The sequence below is a fragment of the Xenopus tropicalis genome, chromosome 1 (genome assembly GCF_000004195.4).
Source record: "Xenopus tropicalis strain Nigerian chromosome 1, UCB_Xtro_10.0, whole genome shotgun sequence".
In the NCBI taxonomy this organism is placed as follows: Eukaryota; Metazoa; Chordata; class Amphibia; order Anura; family Pipidae; genus Xenopus; species Xenopus tropicalis.
Genome location: NC_030677.2, coordinates 177431523 through 177455750, shown reverse-complemented (window position 1 = coordinate 177455750; position 24228 = coordinate 177431523). Strand labels below are relative to the sequence as shown.

The following is a 24228-nucleotide window of genomic DNA, read 5'->3' as shown; positions in this document are numbered from 1 at the left end:
AGTATGATTTGTCCATCAACGATAACAACCATTTCAAGCCATATCTGTAAAAAACTGAACATTTTAAATTTGCCCAATCAGTTTTTTTTGCCCATTGTTTGATATAAGATCACTAGACGTACAATTCGGTGCACACTAACCTTGCAATAATTTGACAATTTTGTCAGATCGCATTGAAATTGGTCTCTAATGTAAAGAAAAATCATTACATATATGGCCAGCTTAAGACCTAGCATTTCCAGACACATGGAAGAATTTGATAAGAGCCCTTTAAAAGCATAAGTGAATTTGGTACAGCTGATAATAGACAGACATTTCATGATACAAATAAGCCCTAAGGATAAGTGCCTTAGAGCCACACACAAACACACAGAAAAGCAAATACAGCAGATAATTGTGCCTATATGTCGCATTTACTTGCTAACTTTCTCCTTGTTTCAGCACTATTTATCCTAGGCACAGGCTCCAGTGCAAATTGATTGTGCTGTGTGGTACAGCAGCTTGCTCATGTTCAGAGGAATGACCTGAATCTGAACCGCTTTGCTGTTCTATATACTTTGATGTTTCAGTCTGTAAGTACTTGGGGAGATTGTAGGACAGCACAAACCATTTTCTTTTAAAATTAAAGTCTCTTGTCATTAACTCTATTCTTGCAACACAAAAGTGGCCATTTCAGGCTTTAGACATTGTGCACATATACAAATGTAACACATATTAAATATTTATCATGATCTCCCAGCTGAGGCAACTACATTGCATTCAACTGGAACCTCTACTCACTCTGTTATTTTGTATTCTCTTTCTGCTTTCCTTCAGATTACATTGTTTTGCATGTTGTTTCCCTGCCAATCACTAATATAGCTCTCCTTCTTGGGATTATGTGCTAATGTAAACCTCTTTAGTGCTCGCTCATTTGATCATGTTCAATGCACTGGCGGCATGAAAGAGAGGCTGTTGTATGAAAAGTGTCATAAATATACAATTTCCAGCAATTCACTCTGCAAAGCTCACACACTTTTATTTATTTCTTAGGTCCCTATAATTTTTCATTATGTTTGATCCAAACATATGTAACTTGTTCTCATGTTTTTCATTTCCAAGGAACTTAACCCCATGAACATGTATAATCCCCCACTAGCATGCTTTTGTTGTAATGTTACATACTAAGCCACTGATGGCACTGTATAGAAAATAATACATCAGGCTAATGCAGAGAGCTGCTTCTCCATTTATCTGATGATGCAGGAAAATCAGAGTTACAAAAGTCACATGATAAGGAAAAATTACAAAACCTCATGATAACGCTCAAGGTAGCCTCTTCTTTCCATGCACTGTCAAGAGCTGGAGATGCAAGCTCTGTTACGGTTATTCCTAGAAACACTGTCAATGACATGGATACTGTCCCTGAGAATAATAGTAAGCCTATAACCTGTAAATAGGTCACCTTCAGAAATACACACTATAAGGTCAAAAGTTTTCAGACACTCCATCTAAAGTGACAAGTGCTCAGTTGGAACACTCACTGCTGAGTTCTATAACTTTTGCCATATGTCAGCACAAAAACTATTTGTAGGGAGCTTAGGGTTTTATGGGTTATTAGAAGCAAATTCTGGAGCAGTTGAAATTTGTCCTCTAGAGTAATAAATGACATTTCATCTGACAGTTTGACAGAAAAGTCAGAGTATGGCAGATGCCAGGAGAACATTACCTGCCTGAATGCATAATGTTGATGGTAATGTTGGGTGGAGGAGGAATAAATGTCTGGGGTTGTGTGACCAAGGCCCCTCGCTCCATTGAAAGCAAAGAAATTTCCTGTTTCAGCACAAAAATGCAAACTGAGGTCCATACAGAATGGATTCTCTGAGAAGGGAGAATGGGTTTTCTGAAAAAATAATTGCCAAGCACATGGGTTAATTTCCATTGCTTAACAAGCCTTGACTTATTACATCAAGAAAAATAAAGAATGAATAAGTTAAAGATTCTCTGTCTATGAGTCGCCCCTTAAAAAAGAAAGTTCACCAGCTGAAATGAGGAAGCAACATTTATAAGGAATCCAACTGGCTAACTTGCCTCAGTAACACTACCATTGTTTTGCATGACTTGGATCAATGTGTTACTTAATAAGTAGCCAACTGTAAATCTGTGATATCTTATGGACTCATTTAAATGCCTAGTGTGATTCCAACATCTATATCCAAAAACATTTTATGCAAAGTGTTAAATGTCCCCTCCAAGTTACATATTTTAATTACACATACATTATATTATATTTCCTGGACAGTCTACTGGAGGTCTTTATATATTTCATTTTTTTTTTATTTTAGAGTATATATAATACCAAAATAAATATTTATCTACAGTATAAACCCTAAAGCACTCTCTTTCATATAAGAGCATCTTGAGTGTAAGTATTACTCGGCCTTTGGAATTCTTGCTTTTAAAAGTATTAAGTTAAGCCACTTTTATTGGTAAAATGCTATCACCTTAATGAAAATGCATTGAAAAATAAATGGCCTAGCATCTGGGACAGGAATTCATCATGAACGTGTGGTAGCACTGAATGGCGTGGTAGCATTATATTGAAATAAATATGTATTAACCTCATCATATGTAAAGAGCATGCACCCATAATAAACCTGGAGCTTTGTAATAAGCACATATAAATGCTAAATTATCATAAATACCTGACTCTTCTGAGAAATTTGTTATCCAAAACTGTGATATGTTATTTATGAATATTGTCATCAAAAACGAGGTAGGAAAAAAAACCTACTTGTTTTCATGAGACTAGAAAATAATCCCATTGCAGAGGAATCTATGATTTGCTATGAATTTGCTCTACCTTCAAAAGATAGGAAGAAATGAAATGCTCCAGAGATGAGCCCTCTTTATTTTTTTAATGAAAGGCTGTATAATATATTTTCTGTATGGTTGCCGCAGCTGTCAGGAAGAGAGTCTCAGCTCAGCTCCATTATGAGAGAAGCAATACCCTATCCTATGGCATTGAGAGCCACAGAGGGGCCAACTCTGATTGACAGCTTGTCACTGTGACGTCTTATTCCATCTCTGTTATGGAGAAAATTAATGTCACACCACCAGCCTTATGACTCACTGTCATCTTAGAAGCACTCACCTTTTATCAATGCTCTAAATAACATTTCAAGCCCATCGTCTCACAGTGGACAATCCGGTCAAGGGACATTAAATCGGATGACTGTGAAATGTCATAATAAAAATGGAATGCTAACAACTTCTTCTCCAAACTAGCTCCTATGGTTTTAAAACTGTGACAAGGGGAACCAAGGGTTCAGCACACCCATTCTGAAAAGGTCATACAATCTCTCTTGGTCTGCTACCCATTAGCAGGACTTTTTTTCTCTTTTAAGGAAAAAAAGCATTGGTAATCTTTTTAGGCAGTTTTACATTAGTGGATCAAGATATAATGTCGATTTAATTTGTAGGGCTCTGCTGTAGAGCAAGAGCTGGCTAAAAAGCTGTAATATTGTCATTTTTCTATGCCTCTGGATCATCATGAAGGGTCAGCTCATTAGCTGTCTTTTGCTAGAATACTTTCCCTGTCGAAGTGTCCTGAACAGAAACCAGCAGATATAAATAAATTGTATTTTGGTGGCAGCATGATAATTTATAGAGTTTCATAAATGACACAGTGAGGAAAAAGCAGATACAGCAGACAATCAATAGAAATGATGGCAATTGAGTAATTATTGTAAGAGGCTTAGCCATCTGTTCCTGATCTCCTGTACAATATCTATGGGTCATTGGCCTGGGAACAAAATAAAGCAATTATGCCCAAGATAGACCTGCAGTGCAAACACTTGCAACAAAGGTGTTCAGCGCGACCTGTACAAGTGTCTGTTAGTCATAAATTAAACCTATTTTCCACAAGCTATTTTATTGATGTGCACCATATGGATCTCACATAGTAGTTATACTTTGTATAAACTGTGAAAAGCAGAGTAATTCAACCCCACATTGCTCTTCCTTTGTCTAGCTAAGATGCTTAAAGTCGTATTACAATCTGACAAAAACAAAATATTTCAATGTACCATAAAATATAAAGAAAATATGAATTTTATATTTGAAATTGTATATTTGTATACACAAACTAAAACCACTGAACTTCATTTTTTAAAAAGAGAAGTATTAAAAAAGTCACTTTCCATTAAACTGTGGTCTTATATTAATTATATTAACATGTGAAAGAACATCTGTATAGTAGTAGATTGTATTACTGACTCACTGGTGAAATGTAGAGACTTCAGTACCTCAAAGGTTAATATTACTAGAGGTTTTCTTTCTCCATCGCTTTCCTTTTTTGTATCATTTTTCTATTCTCCTTGATTGCCCTATAGATTCTAAAATGTCACCTCCTCATCATGCCCCCTGATATTAAAATGCAAATAAAACACGTTGGCAAAGTCCCAGCCCAGGAATGTGGTTTTGCTTTAGTTAAATTTCATAATGAACCTAGAGAACAATGCTAATCCTTATATTTAATTCTTCAATTTGTACAGGGGAATATTAACTGAAAAAAAATCCAAATGTTTTACAATATGAGAATGGTAAGTTGTTGGCTTTCTTACTACAACTGTCAGATTCAAAAGCAAACTCAACATTCTCAATCAGCTCCACATCTGCTGCTTGATTTATGGTATTCCCAATTGGTGCCTCTATGGTCACATTATGGCCCATGACACACGCTCAATAAAACGTGTTTTAATATAAATGACTCTACATTATGCAACTTGATTGACTAAAATAACTGAGCCAGTTGTGAATATGAATTCAGTAAACTGTATAAGGATTTGTTCATATACAGAGATATACCCGGTACTATAAAAATGCAATCTGGCCACTGGCGAGTGAAGAAAACTGTTACACAAATCAGTAGTTGCTTGGTAAGCCATCGGCCGCAACAAACTCAGGCTTGCTCGCCTGCACCTCATATTTAATCTGACAATATGATTAGGGTCGCGTTTACTAATGTTCATATTTTATTTTGTTCACAAAACCTGTTTTCCTGCACTAAAACTCAATTTTTCATATTAAAAACACACATTTTTCTTGGTTTATTAAGTGTGAAAACCACAAAAAACACTAATACAAATTTGGTTGTTTACACATCGTGCCAACTTGCATTAATATTAGTCAAAACAATAATAACACATATTTATAGAACACCAACATATAGTACATCAGATGGGTTTATACAGTTTATAGAATTTACAGATTACAATCTAAAAGATAATATCCAACCGATCAGGCTGGATATCATGCAACGGGGCCCTCGTGCTGCAAACATTAGTTTTCAAATGATCACCTTTTAAATGTTTTTCTGCAACATTTGACAAAGCAAACACAGAGGAAAAAACTCAGCATTTAGTCAATGCATCACTAATATGAAAATATGATTTACTGAGTTTTGCAGTAGAGCTATGTTTGCTGTCTGCAAGAAATTTACAGGATTAAGGTTATTCAGTGTAAGGCAATAAAAGCAGGTCCGGATTTGTGGAGAGGCCACAAAGACCAGGCCTAGGATGGCACAAATTTAAGGGAAGGCATGCCGCCCCGCCACAAGGAAATTTTGAAATTTAGCTCCCATACGGACCAATGGGGACCTCTACCCACTACTCTGTATGGGAGTTTAAAGGAGAAGGAAAGGCTAATAAAGAGTTAATCTCAAGCTGCAGGCATACCTTCAGTTGTCTCAATAGTGCCCTTAAGTCTCCCCATATTTCACCTGTTCAGATGATCAGAAGCCAAACAGGAAGAAAAAACGCTGAGCTGTGTAAAGAAAGTTCCCATAATGCCTCGCTCCTGCACCGAGACCCAGACAAGTGTACATGCTCAGTTAGTTAGAGTATGAGGAAGCTTCCTGCTGATTGGCTCAGATCCACATTCCTAAGGGGGGGGAGTGAGTTCTTAGCATTCATGAGGGAGGGGGGATCAGGAGAGAGGAGAGAGCTGCGTGTCTCTGGCACAGGAAAAATGGACACAATAAATCTTTTGACAGAGAAGTCAGTGCAGTGTTTCTGTGAGTGCTTATGGCTGCATTTACATAGACCTTTCTGATAAAGCTTACTTAGTTTTTATCCTTCTTTCTCCTTTAAATGTCCGCGCATGGCACTCCCAGCACACGGGGGGACACGCGACGAATAGGGGCAGCCTTGGGGTGTCTTATCGTTTGTGGACAAGGGCTCAGTGTGCAGGTAACTACTGTATAAGCACAATATATCAGTTTTTTAAAACCTCCATATGCCTTTTATTTAGGATTATGGCCCCAAACAATTGCAAGCAACCATGGGCCTTTCCTCTTCATCAGCGTAATTCTCTTACTAAATATGGAACTACAGGTCTTAGTTTGGACATGTATGTCCAACATGTATGTATAAAATTGCTACAAGGATACGCAGGGCTGTACAATCTTACAAAATACACAATTACACACAGGGACAAGTGTTATAATAAATACAATAAATAAGTATAATACACAGGGAATAAGTGCCATGTGGTATGAGACACAGTAGAAAGGAGGTCCCTGCGCCTTAAAGCTTACAGTCTAAGCTTACATTCATAGTCAGCAATGGATGGCAAATTCATAAGCCCAGGTAGAGCCAGTTCCCTGAACAATTGTGCAATATTCTAAAGCTTCTTAATGAACAGAGATGACGTAATTACCGGGCCCACTATAGTGGTAAGACTGAAGGGGATTTCGAAGCATGGGCACTGCCAGTGCATAAGTTTGCATCCGGAGGGGCTGGGGGGCAGTTAAGATCAGTTAAGATGATAAAGGAGGAAAGGATAAAAAGTATGCTAAAAATCCTTTTTATTTACAGATGGAGCAAACTTTACCTCTACCCACCATGGCACTCTATTTTTAGAGATCATTATTACACCACTTTCATTGAAATGACTGCTGTGGCACATTGACACTGTGTGCTGTAACAAAGCTTGATCCATGTGTAAATAACCCTGAGATATTATATGAAAACATAAAGTGCACAAGAAATAGCCTGGGTTTTTTCTTATCATAAAGTGAAAGAACAAATGTCTGGGTTTTACTATCTTATGGTTAGAAATAAACAATATTTTTGCATATTTGTGCTGTACAGTATACTCTGTTTCCCAACAGCTCCAAAATAACATACAATTTATTCCCTTTTCATTTATACACACACATTATATATATATATATATATATATATATATATATATATATATATATACACACACACCAGTTCCAGTAACTTTATCTTGAAAATTGTGCAGCAATTGCTGATCAGCAGCTGCCAACATTCCCTAACTCACCTGCACTGACAGGGAAGACGGACCTTAACCTAAAGTATCCTGTGCCTGTGTTTGACTGACAACTTGATTGTAAGGCTGACAGGTTATGCTGAGGAAAACTCTTTAGGGTGCTGGGGGGGGGGATTTAATCCAAAATTCACACAGTCCAATATTATGCATTTTCTGTAGCCATATTTTTATCTGTAGAAACTATGTCTCCTGATTAAAACTGCAAAGTATTTGTATCATAGAATGCACCTGCAAAGTAGAGTTGACTCAGAACTTCTGCGTCTACATAATTCTCTCTGAATGTTACAAATAAAATTAAATAAAAAGAAAAATACATTCTATGCATGGTCCTTATACTTATATTGAGGTATGCCAATTATCTGTATGAGAAGATGATGAAGATTGATCATTAAGACCTTTGTATAAAATACAGTACGTTCACTAAATTTCTAACAGAAGAAGAAAAGCTTTCTAAGCTTTAGATGTGCTCTGTAGGTTGTAATATTTCGCAGGCTGTGGCTGAATGGGTAGAATGCCAGTAATTAACGTTCAGACCTATGAAGCTGAACTTTATGGGTCTGAAACACCTCCCTACCAATATGCGGCTAAGGTAATTAACATTATCTGCTTGCACCTTTCATCAATGGATCACACTGCCGCATCTATCCTTACCCTCCGATCAGCACTCTGACCAAGGTTCACCCCTGGAATGTCTGAACCTGGAGGAGGCCAAGTACAGTAATAGCTTCCTTTTAGAGTTAATTGTGCCATAATATTACTTCTTCATCTACCTACAGAACCTTCCCTCACTATTAGCTTTCAAAATAATAGGTTTTGTTTTGCAGGACTAAGTCACCTCTATCCTCTATTAAAGCCTGTTTACGATAACACGATTGGTGGGTGAGTTTTACAGGCATTAACAGACAGCTGATTCAATGGAGATAGCCTGAATACATTTACTGAAGCGCGCATTCAGCTAATCTGTTTGAAGAATATTGTACAGCATTAGTACCAGCACTTCATGTTATCTGCACTGGCAGATAAGGTACATCTTTATTAAATTCATTTATTGAAAGGGTTCCAGTGAGGGAATAGGAATATTTTATAATCTAGAAGAAAAATTAAGCGGCTCTTTGTTAGGCAGAGTTTGGTTTAATGGCTGAGTGTCTAGAGAAACCTTCTAAACACCTGGCAGTATTGTACAATAAAAGCTTTGTGATATTAAGTGGAAATAGCTCTTTTTCCCCTTCTGCAGGGATCCTTTTGAGTAATATTCCACAGAGGGCGAATACTGGGATAAGAGCTCCCCTCTCTGTCCTTAAAATAAAACTGCTCTTACACGAGGTCTTGTCGAGGTGCTGCAAGATCATTGCTTAAATATTTAGGAAGATTAATAAAAAAAAAAGAAATGTACCAAAAATAAAAGTGGAGCACATAATGAAGAAAATGGTTTTAAAAGTGACCAATAAATATAAATACTGATAAATTATTTTGACCAATTTAACACTGTAGCAAAGGAATATAAATTTACACCAATATTCATTAACTTGTTAACCTCTACCCATAGGCACAGCATATACTATTGCGCTCTAGCACATAACCTCCAGTATGCCTTTAGTATTGTACATGTTTACACTGGATCAGAAAAACTCCAGGCAGCAACAATAAACTATTAGTTTAAGAATGGGGAGAACCGTGAATAATAACATCACACCTCAGAAATCACCTTTAAAGGACATATAAAGTGTATTTTATTGGAGGTTCCAAAAGATTAGGCACCCTCAGTGAAATATATGAATAATATATTATTATATATTAATAATAATAAGTTTTTTCCCACAAGGCATTACGAGAAAAACTCACCGGCCTGTGCAAAGAACCCTATCCGTAATGCGCCAGCATTTTACTTACTTTTACTACCGGTGGCCCAGCTGCCCCTTGTGACAATCCCTGTTTGTACATGCGCAGTGGAGTAAATCTGTGTAATCTACTCTACTGTGTATGTGCAGAATGCCAGAAGCCAAAGGTATAAAGATCTCAGGTAAGGAAATGCTGGCGCAGCGTTTAGGTAGCTTTCCCACGGTTTGGTGCAGTTTTCTCCTCACAGGAGCACCAGACTAAGGTGAAATAAACTTTACATGTCCTTTAACACTGAGGTGGTATTCTGACTGAGCTTTAATACAGGCCCCCTAAATCTACTATTTCTGATGCAAAAATATTCATTTTCCTAAAATAACAAAAATGAAAACAAAATGTCATTTTAAGCAATGTTCCAATTTATACTGTATCTATCACAAATTTCAATTAATCAGTGGTTTTACATTTATAAGTGTAACACCTACATAAGGTTACAAAGAATTATCATCAGTGTATGCTATAAACCACCCTGTAGAAGTGAGGAGAATGAGGACTAGCTACTATTGCAAATGGAGGAGGCTTCATAACTGGCTCAAGTTGTTATTATGGGGGACTTTAATTATCCAGACATTGACTGGAGTAATGGGGTGGCCAAGTCAGAAAAAGCTAGTAGGTTTGTAAGAACCCACTATAAATACTCTTTTGGACCTGGTGATATCAAATAATACTGAACTCATCTCTAACATTTGTGTGGGTGAGCATTTATTTTTTTTGGACATGGACATATTTTTTTAAGCACATTAGAGGGGATTATAGGCAGATGGGGGATGTTCTTTTTTCCCATAAAAACAATCAGCACACCAGAGACACCCCTTTAGAATAGAGGAACGGAGCTTCCATTTGAAGCAGCGTAGGTGGTTTCTCACGTTTAATCACTATTCTATGCACCCATTTGGGAAAACTCTTGCTGACATAACTCCTTTTAATGCCTTGTATCATCATGGTATCACCTAACAATAAATATGAATATATTTGCATATCCCAGAGGCAAGTTGCCCAGGAAATGTTCCCTGCAAGACAACCAGTCCCATACCTTATTGTGCTTTACCTGATTTTATTCATTACTTTAGGGCTAAACTGTGGCCCTCAAGCCATATGAACTTGTTTGTCTACTAGGACCAATATCCATGGACAGTGGTGGGTTACAGGCCATATATTTCTGATTTGTTTATTTAAGAAGTTGGGGGCTCATGCATTGCATTGCAACAGTGTAATATATTCATGCAAACTTATTTCTATTTAGTTAATGAAACTCTTTTTAGAGGTAACTAACTGGAATTACATACGTATCTCCTGAAAATTGCCTCACGCTCATTCTGATCCTCCAAACAGCCGACAGTATCTGAAACAGCGATAGCAGCTGAGGCTGTCAGGGTCACCAAAAGGACCAACCATCCTTCTCCTTCTTCCAGCTTGAGCTTCAGCTTGTGTGTTTGTTCTTTACTCAATGTTGAAAGATCCACATGGCACCTAAAAGCAAAAACGTTGTATCATCAAAATAACAGGCCACTAAATAGGTCATCATATAAAATCTGTTGGTAAACTACAACTTCCAGCAACTAATCAGTCATGCAATACTTTGATAACATTAATGACTTCTGAGCATTGTGAGTGATGAGTCTGTTTTGGTCAATGGCACAAAACTATGCAAGACAATTAAATCCATGCAGGTTGTTTTAGGGGATCTAGACAATCTACAAATCTTTTATGGAGACTGACATAATAGAAGACATCATATTAAATGCTTATAATCGAGCTACCAGTAGCAAGTAATGCCATTCAACGGCAAGAAGGGTCAACAAAGTATTGTCATGTATAAAGAGGGGTATAAATTCACAGAAAGCACTGGTAAGGCCTTGTCTTTATCTAGAGTATCTATTGCAGTTGGTCTCTAGTGCTCAAAAGGGATATTAGTAAAACATATGAATTCTAAAGAAAAGTGTCTCGGGTATAAAGAAAGACTGTATACATATATAAGATGACCATATAATAAAGCAACTGATACTTTATTAACTGGTAGTAGAGTTGTGAAGTTGTGGAATTCTCTTCCTGAAGCAAATGTACTGGCAGATTTAGCAAAGGGTTAGATGCCTTCTTAGCAAGCATGTAGAAATTAGGGAATCGGGGAGGAACTATTGCATACACCCATAATTACAGAATACTGTGAAAGCGATTTAAAAGATGTTCTGTGCTGAAGGTATATTGTACCTGTGATAAATATCCTGAGAGACCCCCTTTGTGCACCACTACTAGATATTTATAAATAAAACACTCCCAATACTTTTCATGCAGAAGACAATTGATATCCTTATTCCCTAACAATACATTACCCTAAATAACCACAGATGCCTGAAACACAAGTAGCTTTTTCAAAAGTCTATACTGTGTCTATCCTTTTTTTTTATCCAACCATAATTAAAGATATTAGGAGATACTGAATAATTTCTCTTACTTGTTTTAGAGAATACTACAATATAAATTATTCACGTGCTTGTGCTTTCCTTGTACGCTAATGTTCTAATGTTCTATATTCTAAGGCCCTCTAGAAAATTGGCAGACCTTAATTAGTTATTTAGCAATTGGCACATTCTCCTTTTAATTCATTTTCCTCACTTTTTTTTTACTTCAATTCATTAAAACAATAATTTAGGTCCACACTTTCCAATGCAAATATTATTTGCCTCTTTCCACCAGAGCTTTGATTTTTGTAGCAGCAATTATTATCACTTCTTATTTTTTCAACTAAGGGGCCAGATTTTTCAATGTTCATATTTTTTTCTAGCAAGTTTTTTTTTTATAGATATTAAAGGAACAGTAACACCAAAAAATGAAAGTGTATAAAAATTATTAATATATTATATACTATTGCCCTGCACTGGTAAAAGTTGTGTGTTTTCTTCATAAACACTACTGCAGTTTATATAAATACCCTGCTGTGTAGCCATGGGGGCAGCCATTTAAATTGAAAAAAGGAGAAAAGGCACAGGTTACTAAGCAGATAACAGATAAGTAGCAGATTCCCATTGTATTCTACACAGTTTATCTGGTATCTTCTTATGTAACCTGTCCCTTTTCTCCTTTTTTTAATTTAAATGGCTGCCCCCATGGCTACACAGCAGCTATTTCTATTAAATATAGTAGTCTTTCTGAAGCAAACACGCAACTTTTACCAGTGCAGGGCAACAGTACATTATATTTTAATTATTTTAAAACATTTTTATTTTTTAGTGTTACTGTTCCTTTAAGTTAAAAAAAAAGGCAAAAATGGCGAATGTCAAACTTCGGAATCTAAAAGTGTGAGGTCATGTAGAAGTCAATGGGAGCTGTCTTAGTTCAAATTTGAACTATTCAGCCAATTTGATTTTTTTTCAGGCTTTGCAACCCATTAAAAATTACACAATCGTGTTTTTTATTCAGATTTTTTAATAAATAAAATAATATTTATGGTTTTTTTTAATTACTAATTTTGATAAATAAGTCTCCAAGAGACTGATTTATTCAAGTGAGGAATTAGAGCATTCCAAAAACAAAATGAAGCACAGTTTTATTTATCTATGTAAACCCCGCTTTTGAGCCTAAGAGGTGCAGAGTTTGTATATTTTAGATCATGGATTAATAAAACTGCTTTTCAATTTATTTTTTAAATACTCTTTTTGTTTGTTGTGGTTCCCCTGTTATACTGGGGCCTGGTTTGCACTCCTTAGTTTAAACTTTTGAAGTGAAGTTATTATTTCTCAGTAAAATTTTTGTATAATGAAATCAGAGCCAAGAAGAAATCATCCAACTTTTTATTTATTATATGGAATTTTAGAAGCATATTTATCAAATGCTGAACACTTTGATTAATCTGCCCCTAAGATTTTTACTTTTTCCACAACTAAGCACTGGAACATTTTACTTTAATCATCAATTAATTTAGGGCAATTTATTTTTAGGAAATACAGATGTCAAGTGTGATAAATAATGGTAATCGTAGGGATTTATTTATAAATAGACAGTAGTTGTGTATCAGTGCTACAAGTGTCATGCCTTTATTAGTGAATTGATCCAGGGACTGGTTCGATAGCCTCTTTAAGGCAAATTGGAAATCAGTTGAGACGATATTATTTGCCTTTATCTGGATCAGCTTGTAATTTTTGACAAAAAGTTTATCATTTTAAACCTCAGTTAATATGTTACTATATTACATAGGAATATTTATAACCTGGAAATGCAGAATCTACAGTGCTGTATTTCTGGTACTTCAGATTCAATCACCTACAGCACTTAAGGGGTTAAAGAATAATCAAGTTCTCCTTAGTAAAACAATATGGGTTGGGGAGGAGGTAATTTTGCTTCAAAAGATAAAAAATACATTTAAGAGGAAGACTGAAATGGGTGGAAATCCTCTCTAATTGCTACTAAAATCATGAATTCCTTCAACTACAGTAGTAAAATATTTTGAACAACATCATCTGATATTCAATGTAGCAACGTAGTTGTATAGCTTTGCCCTTTGTTAAGTTGACTACAGTGACGTTTCAATGTAAAAAAGTACAATAAGCTCCAGGAAATGGCATCACAGAAAGAGAACTGTTCACCAAAGTTGCATTTTTTAGCAGAATTTTGCCCTGTCCCTGCTGATAAAATCCCAACAGCATTTTGCTACTAACACTGTCCTTCACTAAAGAAATGGAAGTATTTCCCTACAAATATTGCTCTGACCTTTAGAAAAGCTATATCATGATCTCATTGCTGGCCTGTCTGTAGCTTTTCTCACATGTATCGGTGCAGAGAAATGAGCTTTTTTGGGTCTGTTTGGTTTCAACGTAGCTTCCATTTTACTGAACCAACAGTGCCCACTTGGGCATCCAAACACTTGAATATTGCTCTGTGCCCTGTGCATTTATATAACTTCCCCTCCAACTGCATTGCATGCTCTCTCATCTTCATTCCCACAGATGTTCTTCAGATGCACAACCTTAACTACAGTAAGGTTTTTTCCAGAAAATGTGTCAGTTATTTGAATGATTCACTAATTCACAGAGACTAATTATAAGGCACTTGTCTCCTCATTACAGCAATTGTTTTCCTTCTGTCTAGGTGAAAAGACAGAGCATCTCCAACACAAACATTTGCCTTACACAAGCAGCATATTCCAATTTTATTTTTTTGGTTTGACTGGTATATAGGCATATAAACTCCTCCACTAATCCAAGCACAATAGCATATTGTAACTCCATTGCGATTGGATTAGTGGAGGAGTTTATATGCCTATATACCAGTCAGTTAAACTGAAGAAGCTGCTTGGATGAGAAGTGAAACATTTTTAATGATTACATAGCAAGTCCAGTTGCTTTAGATTTACTTATACTACTGTAGTTACATCTTGGTGGTGTTGCCTATAGCAACCAATCAGATCTTTTTGTTTTCTAACTTGTAGGTGTTGAAATCTAATTGCTGATTGGCTGCTATGGACAACATCACTGGTGATAATAGTCTCCAATGTTAATAAATAAACCCCTAGGATTCATTTACAACACCCTAGGACTCATTTAGAACACAACTGCAGAGTGTAAAGTGCCTTTTCAGATCTAAATCTCCATGTTTGTACCCACAATGCAGCATTTCCCCCACACAATTTTGCAGCTAAGCGCAGCATTGCATTTGCCTTAATTGAGTTCGCTACATCAAAACGCTAATTGCATTTGTTAATCGGGTGCATAAATGACATACCTAGTATTACAGCTAATATTCAGAACAAATATGTTCCATGCTGCTGGAACTGGTGAATTGAAAAATCTTTGCAACTTTCTTTATATCTATTACTGGTTTGAATTAGTGAGCACAAGACAATTTCATTTATTTTTAAATTTTTAAGATGTTTCTAGTTTCCAACCCAACCTTCATATGATCCCAGATTCTAGCCATCTAGAAATATCCAAAAACAAAGAATAGTAACAAAGACTTATAAGAAAAAAATATAGTGCCCTATTTATAATGCCTTCTTGGAACACAGATCATAGACAGAAATATATATACATATATATAATCGATCAAAAAATGGGCCGCTCCACACAGGACTTATTACGAAATTCAATAATTTATTGGAAGATAGTGAAGAACTGACGTTTCGGCTACTCCTGCAGCCTTTATCAAAGTTGTTTGATAAAGGCTGCAGGAGTAGCCGAAACGTCAGTTCTTCACTATCTTCCAATAAATTATTGAATTTCGTAATAAGTCCTGTGTGGAGCGGCCCATTTTTTGATCGATTATCTACGTGTTGAGGACTGCACCCAGGCGTTCAGTGCTGAGTTATGGTGAGTGCCGACCTGCTCTACATTCTATATATATATATACATAGAGGGCAGTGGTACAATAAGAAAACAATATATTGGATATAATATACTGCACATAACTGCAGACACTAACTGGGCACTAAAGGAAGGGGAGGTATAAAGAGACAGAACGCGCAGACAGATGTACATAACAACCCATACAAAGATGTATCAGTTCATAAGCATTCAACCCAGTCATTCATTTGATCATGGCTATTGCCATAATGGCCCAATAATTCAAAAAGAACTATTAATATGTTCACCAGAAATATTAGTATGACAAATAAATGGTGGACCTATTCTAATTATTAAAACAGATAGCATGCAATGCAGACTCTCTATTGAAATGGGATATCTATTTAATCTAAAAACCATATGCAGATCACCAGTCTTGAGTGAAATGCTTGGCAAATGTTTTCCATAAGAATTCCAATTGAAATCAAAGAGTGAAGAACTATGGGGGCTGCAAAGCCAATGTGATAAATATGGTAAATACAAATAATAGGTTTTTGAAAAGTGCATTTAGCGAGTTACAGAAATAAAGACTTAAAAATTGGACCAATCCACTCATAGGCAGATTACATTACTGTGCTGCTCACAGAATAACTCTTACAGTGATCTTATTAAAACAAACAATTTAAATGAGCAATAAGAGAAGAGGGGTACAGACCCTTCACTTGATATGTTTAATTGATTCAGTTATTATCGCATTAGGATACAATATGTAAATATTTATTAAAAATTTAGCACACTTTCCATTTAAAGTAATCTCTACAATATGCGTATGCATAAAATTCTGTGTGAATCCAGCTGCTCTGCTTTGCAGGGCTTATTATTAGAATAATACCGATCATCAACAATTCATGAAGTACAAACAAATTCTGTAGAACATCAATGCTGCGGATAATAAAATCGAATAATTGAAGCCAAATTATGCACCTTAAGGAAAAGAATTTCATTCAGCGATAAAGAAAACTGTTGAGTAAAACCGACTAATCTGAGTTCTGAATACACACAACAAATAGGAACATTTAAAAAAGTCAAAAGACAATGGGTCAACTATAATACAGGTGGCTGCTTAAATAATGGAAACCCCTAGTATTAACTTTTAGAAACTATTTTTGGCCCTTTGGGAGGGGGGGGGGGGGATTTAGAGCCACTATATATGGGCATATTATGTCTTTTAAGAAGAGGTGCCAAAAACAAAAATTCAGAATAGAGTTGCTATTGCCAAATCCCTTATTACAATCTATAATGGTAAAACATTGTAAAACTAGTAACAATCCAATGACTGAATTTTGTGGTCAGAAGAATCATCCTGGCTCAAAACCATAAAGGTAGCTCTCCAAGGGGGCCCAAAGAGGTGGCTGGATGAATTTGTAAGATGAGCCATGGCCAAATGTTGGACCATAAAGATGGTATTGTCACAGTGCACACAAACAAACCAAGGCACATACATGCAAGGTCACATCAGCCAATTAATAGGCAGAGTTCTGTCTTTAGCTTATATACCACTATTGACAGAGGGTTTATCATGGATGAATAGAGATTTTTTAACTTTGTGATCCATTTGGTATACCTTTGTGGTTTAGTATGTATTCATGTACGTGAAAACCATAGCTTCACCCACTGTACATAACACAAAATATTCTTGCAAATGCTATGTTGGCAAATTAGGCAAATTACTTTTTTTTTCTTATTTTTAATCTCTGACATAAAACATAAGCAATAATTGTTGCAGGTATTTTAGGATATTACATCACACATTTTAATTCTGTATGGTCAAATTACCTTTACCTTTAGGTAATGAAAACTTTTGTGTAAATTAAAGCTATTGAACTGAATCTGGGGATCATTTTTTTTTTAATCATCTAACTGAATTCCATATTTGCAATTAAATGACATATCTTCCAGTGTCCTAATATTAAGTAGTGCCGTTTAAATGGTTAAATGAACTTGAAATATCAGAAATGTCATTTCTGAACATCCATAATTTTTTTAAAAAACACACACATTAAAAAAAGAAAATGCTCATGTATATTTAAACAAAAATATGTATCACTGAAAGATTAAAAACATGTATATTTACACCAATAATTGTATCCATACCTGACCTTATTGGCTTGCTAATAACTCCAGCCAAATAAAAATTGCATGACACAGGATTTACTTATCCAGGAGGCGCAGAAAAACAAGCTGCTCCCTGACAGCACCCGTTCCTGGCAGTTTATTGCAGTTGTCAGGAGCCAATTTGCTCAGATTACCACTATGCATAAAGGTGTAACATTTGTATGGATTTATTAGGCGATTAGTGCTAGGTGGCCGGCCATGTTGGAGCTGCATAAACACAGGTGACAATTAAGTTTAATAATTACATGGAGATTAAAATCATTTCACCTCTGCTTGAAATTTTATTCTCCATGGCATTTACATCTCCTTCTCAACTGTACTGTACACTAATCAATGCTGATATCACAATATTTTCATACATACACGGAAATATAAATTGCTGGGTAATTGGTGTTGCCATAATTAGCATTTTTTCACATACTTTACATATTTGTATTTTTTGCTCTACAAAAAAAACTGCTGAGATTTTAAAACTAAATTGAGACATTTTGCAGTGGTGCCTCTCTTTCTGTGTGTGTGTCTCTGTCTATGTGTGTATATAGAGCAGGGCCGGAACTAGGGGTAGGCAGAAGAGGCAGCTGCCTAGGGGGCAACGACTGGGGGGCGCCAGGCAGGAGCCTCTCCTGCCTACCCCTAGCGTAGCGTAGCCTCTGCCCCCCCCCCCACCGGAACTGCGCATGCGCGCTGAAACGTGAAGGGGGGGGGGGGAGGTGCAGGGGCGAGGTGGCCGACCGGGTTGCCTAGGGCGCCCGGTCAGCTTGGCCCGCCCCTGATTTAGAGATATATATATAGCTGTAGAGAGAGTCCGCACTCGCTGGTCTTATCAAAAGTGTAGAGGTCATCAACATCTAACGTTTCGGCTGCATCCGCAGCCTTTCTCAAAGAGTTTGGGTCTTTAAGAAAGGCTGCGGATGCAGCCGAAACATTAGATGTTGATTTGAATAAACACCTCTACACTTTTGATAAGACCTGCGAGTGCGGACTCTCTCTACAGCTATCTTTTTCAACCTTGGTGGGACTGCACCCAGGCAACTTTGGACCTACTGATACGTGAGTGCTTGTCCATACGCATTATACTATATATATATATATACATATATATAAAATGAAAAATATTGACACAGCAGATTAACTATTTTTATTTTAAAATTCGAATAAATTAGTTTCCACGAATGTCTGAAAATTACTAAAAAATCTGGAGTGAAAAAGTCCATGCGGGAAAAGTCGCAGAAAAGTCACAAAAATTCAGAACTTAAAACTGCAATTTTTTCAAACTGACACAATAAAATCGAAACCTCTAAAGTTTGAAGCAAAGGAAGGCTCCTCGATGGAAGGGAAGAGACATCTGCCATTGACTTCTACATGATCTCAGCAAGTTTTAGCTGGCGAATTGTCGGATTCGGATTTTTAGCCGTGCGCAGAAAAGTCGCTGCTTTTTTAGCAACTTTTTTTAGTGACTTTTAGCACTAAAAATCCAAATCGGTAAAAAAATCCAACAGTTAAGGTACTAAAACATCACATACAGCAACAGAAATATGTTTCCTTTCTCAAGCACAGAGCAAAGTAATCACTTTCAGGTGCACAGCATTACAAGTTTTAAAGGGTTACACGGACAGATTTTTTGTCATTTACTTCCCAATAGTTCTCATGATCCTTTGAGGAGCTAAAGGAGACATTTATTTTTTAATACGCACACCAATCATTGAATGGGGTTGTGGAGCCACTTCCTTTTTTATATATAGATAGATCCATAGATAGAGAAATAGATTTTTTTAATGTAAGGCATAAGGCTGCAGGGTGAGTGCCTGTGCTTAGGGTGGCAGCTTTAGGGGAGGGATGGCCCTAAGGCCCCCCCCCAAAAAACCTCTCCCACTCCCACTGCCACCAGTTAATTTCCTATGAAATCTGTTAGCAATTGTGGGGTGTAACTGCATGTGCAGAGAGGTCCAGTGCCAAAAGTGCCACTGGACCAAAATACAGCCCTGCATAGTTCTTAATGGCAAGTGTGAAGTTAGAAAATACTTAAAAATATTGAAAAACTCTATATTAAGATCCAATGTTCTATCACTAAATCATAAATCATACATTTTTACACTGCACAAGGCCAGTCAAGTGCAGTGCATTTGTCTATTTATATTTTAAATTTACAAGCACCATTTGTTCTTTTGTAATTGGTGCACCTCCTTAGTTATAAATTTGTCAATATTTGTCTAGTATTAAGACAAGTGGCTAACTGAACTGGGTGAGCAGTATTCAAAATATAGAATGTACTTAGTTTCGTACTCTAAGCGGTGCGAGTATGGTGGGAGATGAGGCAAACAATATCAGTAAAAGCCTTGGTCATCTCGTTGATCAGGCAGGTCTGAAAATTTTCTGATCGGATTTGTTTTTACCTGCATATCCTGACAACAGCAGAGTGGATGAATAATCCTGCAAGGGGGCTCCTCAATAGACCCTTTACCTTGAGAAACCCCACTGAGCCCCCTTGTTACATACCTTAATGAAACACCAGGAGATAGAGATGGGGTAAAATGGCCACAGCATTTATTCACATTTTATCAAATAAATAGGACCTTGGAAGCCTAACCCAAGGCAATATTCTAAAGCCAGAATAGCATAAGAGATTGCTACTATGCTCTGCCATTCCTCACTGAAGACTTGAGATTAGCACTATGCCATTATATCCACCACTGAATATTAGGCTGCCTCTACCTACAGAGAGGATGGCCCCAAACTCTGCTACCAGCAGGAGCTGCATATTCCACTATAAGAGAAGTTCAGTAGCCCTGCTGCCGGTCCTGAATCTGCAGTGTCTCAATGATAGGAAATCCAAGCAGGCTGTCACCTAGCACAAGCAGTAGTAGCGTCTGTATCTATCAATCCGCCATGCAGTCACGGGAGAGAACCTCCTTTCTCCATCTGCTAAAATAACCTGTGCAGTACTCTGGGGAGGTCCTACCACTGCTGTGACAAATAAAACTTAAAGGAGAAGGAAAGGTAAAAACTAATTAAGCTTTATCAGAAAGGTATTTGTAAATACAGCCATAAGCACGCACAGAGAAGCTGCACCGAGTCCTTTATCAAAAGAAACACAGGATTTATTGTCTCCTTTTTGTGAACATGTTCTTCAGGTATCTGACTTCCTCTCTCAGAAAAAGATCCTTCATTCCTGGGGCCAGAGTCTGCGCAGCTCTCTCATCTCTCCCCTCTTCTGCTCCCCCCTTCCACAAGAATGTTAAGAACTCCCTCTCCCCTCCCTTAGGAATGTGTGATCTGAGCTATAATGGCTAGACTTAAAAATGGCAACTGCTTTCTTAAAGGAGAAGGAAAGGCTAATAAAGAGTTAATCTCAAGCTGCAGGCATACCTTCAGTTGTCTCAATAGTGCCCTTAAGTCTCCCCAAATTTCACCTCTTCAGATGATCAGAAGCCAAACAGGAATAAAAAACGCTGAGCTGTGTAAAGAAAGTTCCCATAATGCCTCACTCCTGCACAGACACCCAGACGAAGTGAACATGCTCAGTTACTTAGAGTATGAGTTAGCTTCCTGCTGATTGGCTCAGATCCTAAGGGGGGGAGCGAGTTCTTAGCATTCTTGAGTGAGGGGGGAGCAGGAGGGAGTAGAATCAGAAAGCTGCATGTCTCTGGCACAGGAATTACAGACACAAGAAATCTTTTCACAGAGAAGTCAGTGCAGCGTTTCTCTGAGTGCTTATGGCTGTATTTACATAGACCTTTCTGATAAAGCTTACTTAGTTTTTAGCTTTCTTTCACCTTTAAGCAAACGGAGAAAGTTCTATCGCTGTTTACTCAGGTATGGTAAATCTTTCTGCAGAATAAATATATTGTTCTAGGTGGCACTAATGTGGCGAATCTACTGGCAGTAAAATGCCAAAATGACTTTCCTTCTCCTTTAAAGTACATTATCATATATTCACTGTTATTATTATTATTATTATCCAGAGGAAGGCAAAAATCTGAAGCCAGCGCCAATTATGCCTAAAGAGGGAAAAAATTCCTTTTGACCCCATGGTGATTGGAAACATTCCCTGGATCAACCAATCGTAGTTAACATGAATTAATACAGTGCTGACTCTCAAGTTCATACTGTATAAAGATACAGAAACCACAGTATAACAGTGCATTCCCGGAAAACATCTACATTCAGTTATAAATAGATACTATGAGAACATGAAGAAAAAAAACTTTTTTTCTGAAATATGCAAAAAGGGCAGGGTGGGTGAGACATTTCTACCTGCTCAGAAGATAAGTGAGTGCTTTTATTCCTGACATCACATCCATCCCTTTCTCCACCCCCTGGCCCAGCTTTCTCCTGCCTTAGGCTGATGCCACACGAGGCGTTTTTCCACTGCATACTTTCTAATTCTCTCGGCGCCTGAAAAACGCCCAATATCATCATCCATAGAAATAGCTTGAAAAGACTCGAAGCAAACCACACAATGCAGAAATACGCTAGAAAAAGCCTTAGCGCTGATTTTTCAAGCGTAGGCCGAAATACGCCAGTATTTGCAAAGCAACCTATTCCTATGTATACGCAAAGGCAGCTGGCAGACCTAGCGGAAATACGCGGCGTTTTTTGCTATTTCGCACTATTAGCACCATGGAAACGGGATTTGCTTACGTCACCAGTACTAGGCTGAAAAACGCCATGTGTGGCTTGTGTGGTGTTTTTAGGCTAAGAAAAAACGCAGCGGAAAAACGCCACGTGTGGCATCAGCTTTAACTCTTTCCTTTTAACTAATCACAGTTGCACCTGATTCTGCCAATCTCTAAACAGAAACCAGTGTAATCTGACTGCTGGTCATTCAGATTCCTTGTCATATCTGTATGTCTGACTGAAAGATCCAATCCAAAGCTCAAAAAAGTCCTTTATGGTCCTTTGTGCCAATTACTACTGCATACAATGGCACAAGGTGTGACATTAGCCCAAAACAGTTACAATAAATTAGCTGTTGTGTAGCCAGGGGTACAACTATTCAAGTTGAGATGGTGCTATAGGGCACTGGTTTACTTAGCAGATACCATATAAACTGTGTAGAATACAATAGTCTTAGTTTAAAAGCCATTCACTGATCTCTACCAAAGGACAGAATGAAAACGTCTATCTCTTTCTTGCCAAAAAATAGTTTATTTGTAGGTTCTGGATACAAATTTCTAAAAAAAAAATTATATATAGATATATATATATCTATATATTCAGTTTATGACATTACTGGCTCTTAATCACTTCCTTCTATCTTAAGTACAATTAGAATTTATTGATCACATATACATAAATACATATATTAAAGGGATAACATTCTACTTCATTGTAAGGCAAGCTGGGGTTATTTACTGAATATACACTGAAAGGCAGGTGTTGATGAAGACCTCTCTTTTTGTAATTAGTCTTTCATTCATTGTGTAGAATAATAGGCTTTACGCTGGGAGATTACTGATATATTATCACTATCCCTGCTCACTTATGCACATGCATTCATTATTCACAGTATAATACATTTAACAAATGAGCTTTCTCATGCTCTGAATCTGGCAAAATAAGTGACTTTTATTAAAAAAAATGAATAAAGAGTAAGAGATCCTATATATTGATGGAACTGTATTTTCTCTGCAATGTTTTAGATAATTGGGGCCTTGAAATGAGACAGTAGAGAAATGGAACCTCACACTGCAGGACAGGACTTTACTTCTATGAAGTCTAATGGCTGACGCTTCATGAGCAGTTATTGCTTCTTCAAAACCTTTGCAAATTCAGTTCATAATGATAATCCCAAAAAACAGGTAGCAACTCTACCAATTGTGACCAATATTGTAAATGTTTTACTCATGTTTTTATGTGTAGTTCTAATAGACTAATCTTGCCCATAAATGGACACAGAATTAGGGGCACCTAAGAAAGCTTCAGGCACCTTTTGGCTCAAACAGAGGCCAGCTGTGCAGGGCCAAGTCTCCCACACCCCAGAACTGAGAAATGTGCCTCGATGACTGGGCACCCCTGTCCCTGAAGTTGTTGGCTGACTAGCCACCGTTGTATATTACTCTTGTTCTACTAAGCTTTTCTATAGCACTCTATAGCACTCTTTATATAGTTACTTGTTATGGGTACTGTGATAGGCAGAATTTTGTTTGGATTTAGACCCACAGGGGCACCACCAGACACAAAAAACCTACATCCCCAGGCGGACCCGAAAGCAAAATCGCTCTCTACGCTGACACCACCAACCCACAGACAGAAGTACCACACTTATTTCAGATTCTGCAAGTCTGGCACAGTCTCTTATATAAAAATCAATTCAGGCAAAACCCAAGCCCTTCACATAGGCCTTAACTAAGCCCTGCTAGGTGGCCTCAAAAGTCTTTATGAATATGACTGGAGAACTGACTACATAGACCATTTGGGTATTAAACTGACAGTACACTCTCTGTGTAAGTTCACTACAAGTAGTATGTAGTATCACTACATGCTGGCCACAAATTATTGGCAGAAATTGTTACATAGTTACATAGGGTTGAAAAAAGACCAGAGT

The 24228-nt window shown here is 37.1% G+C and overlaps 1 protein-coding gene across 7 annotated transcripts in view; it reads right to left on the bottom strand.

Moving 5' to 3' along the window:
- The window catches only part of mctp1 (multiple C2 domains, transmembrane 1), a 337656-nt gene that overhangs the window by 172563 nt on the left and 140865 nt on the right, over nucleotides 1-24228 (bottom strand). For all 7 annotated transcript variants that reach the window (XM_031899650.1, XM_031899658.1, XM_031899659.1 and 4 more), the window contains one exon: nucleotides 10521-10704. In XM_031899650.1, the coding sequence (XP_031755510.1) occupies nucleotides 10521-10704 (184 nt within the window). The remainder of the gene's footprint in view (nucleotides 1-10520; nucleotides 10705-24228) is intronic.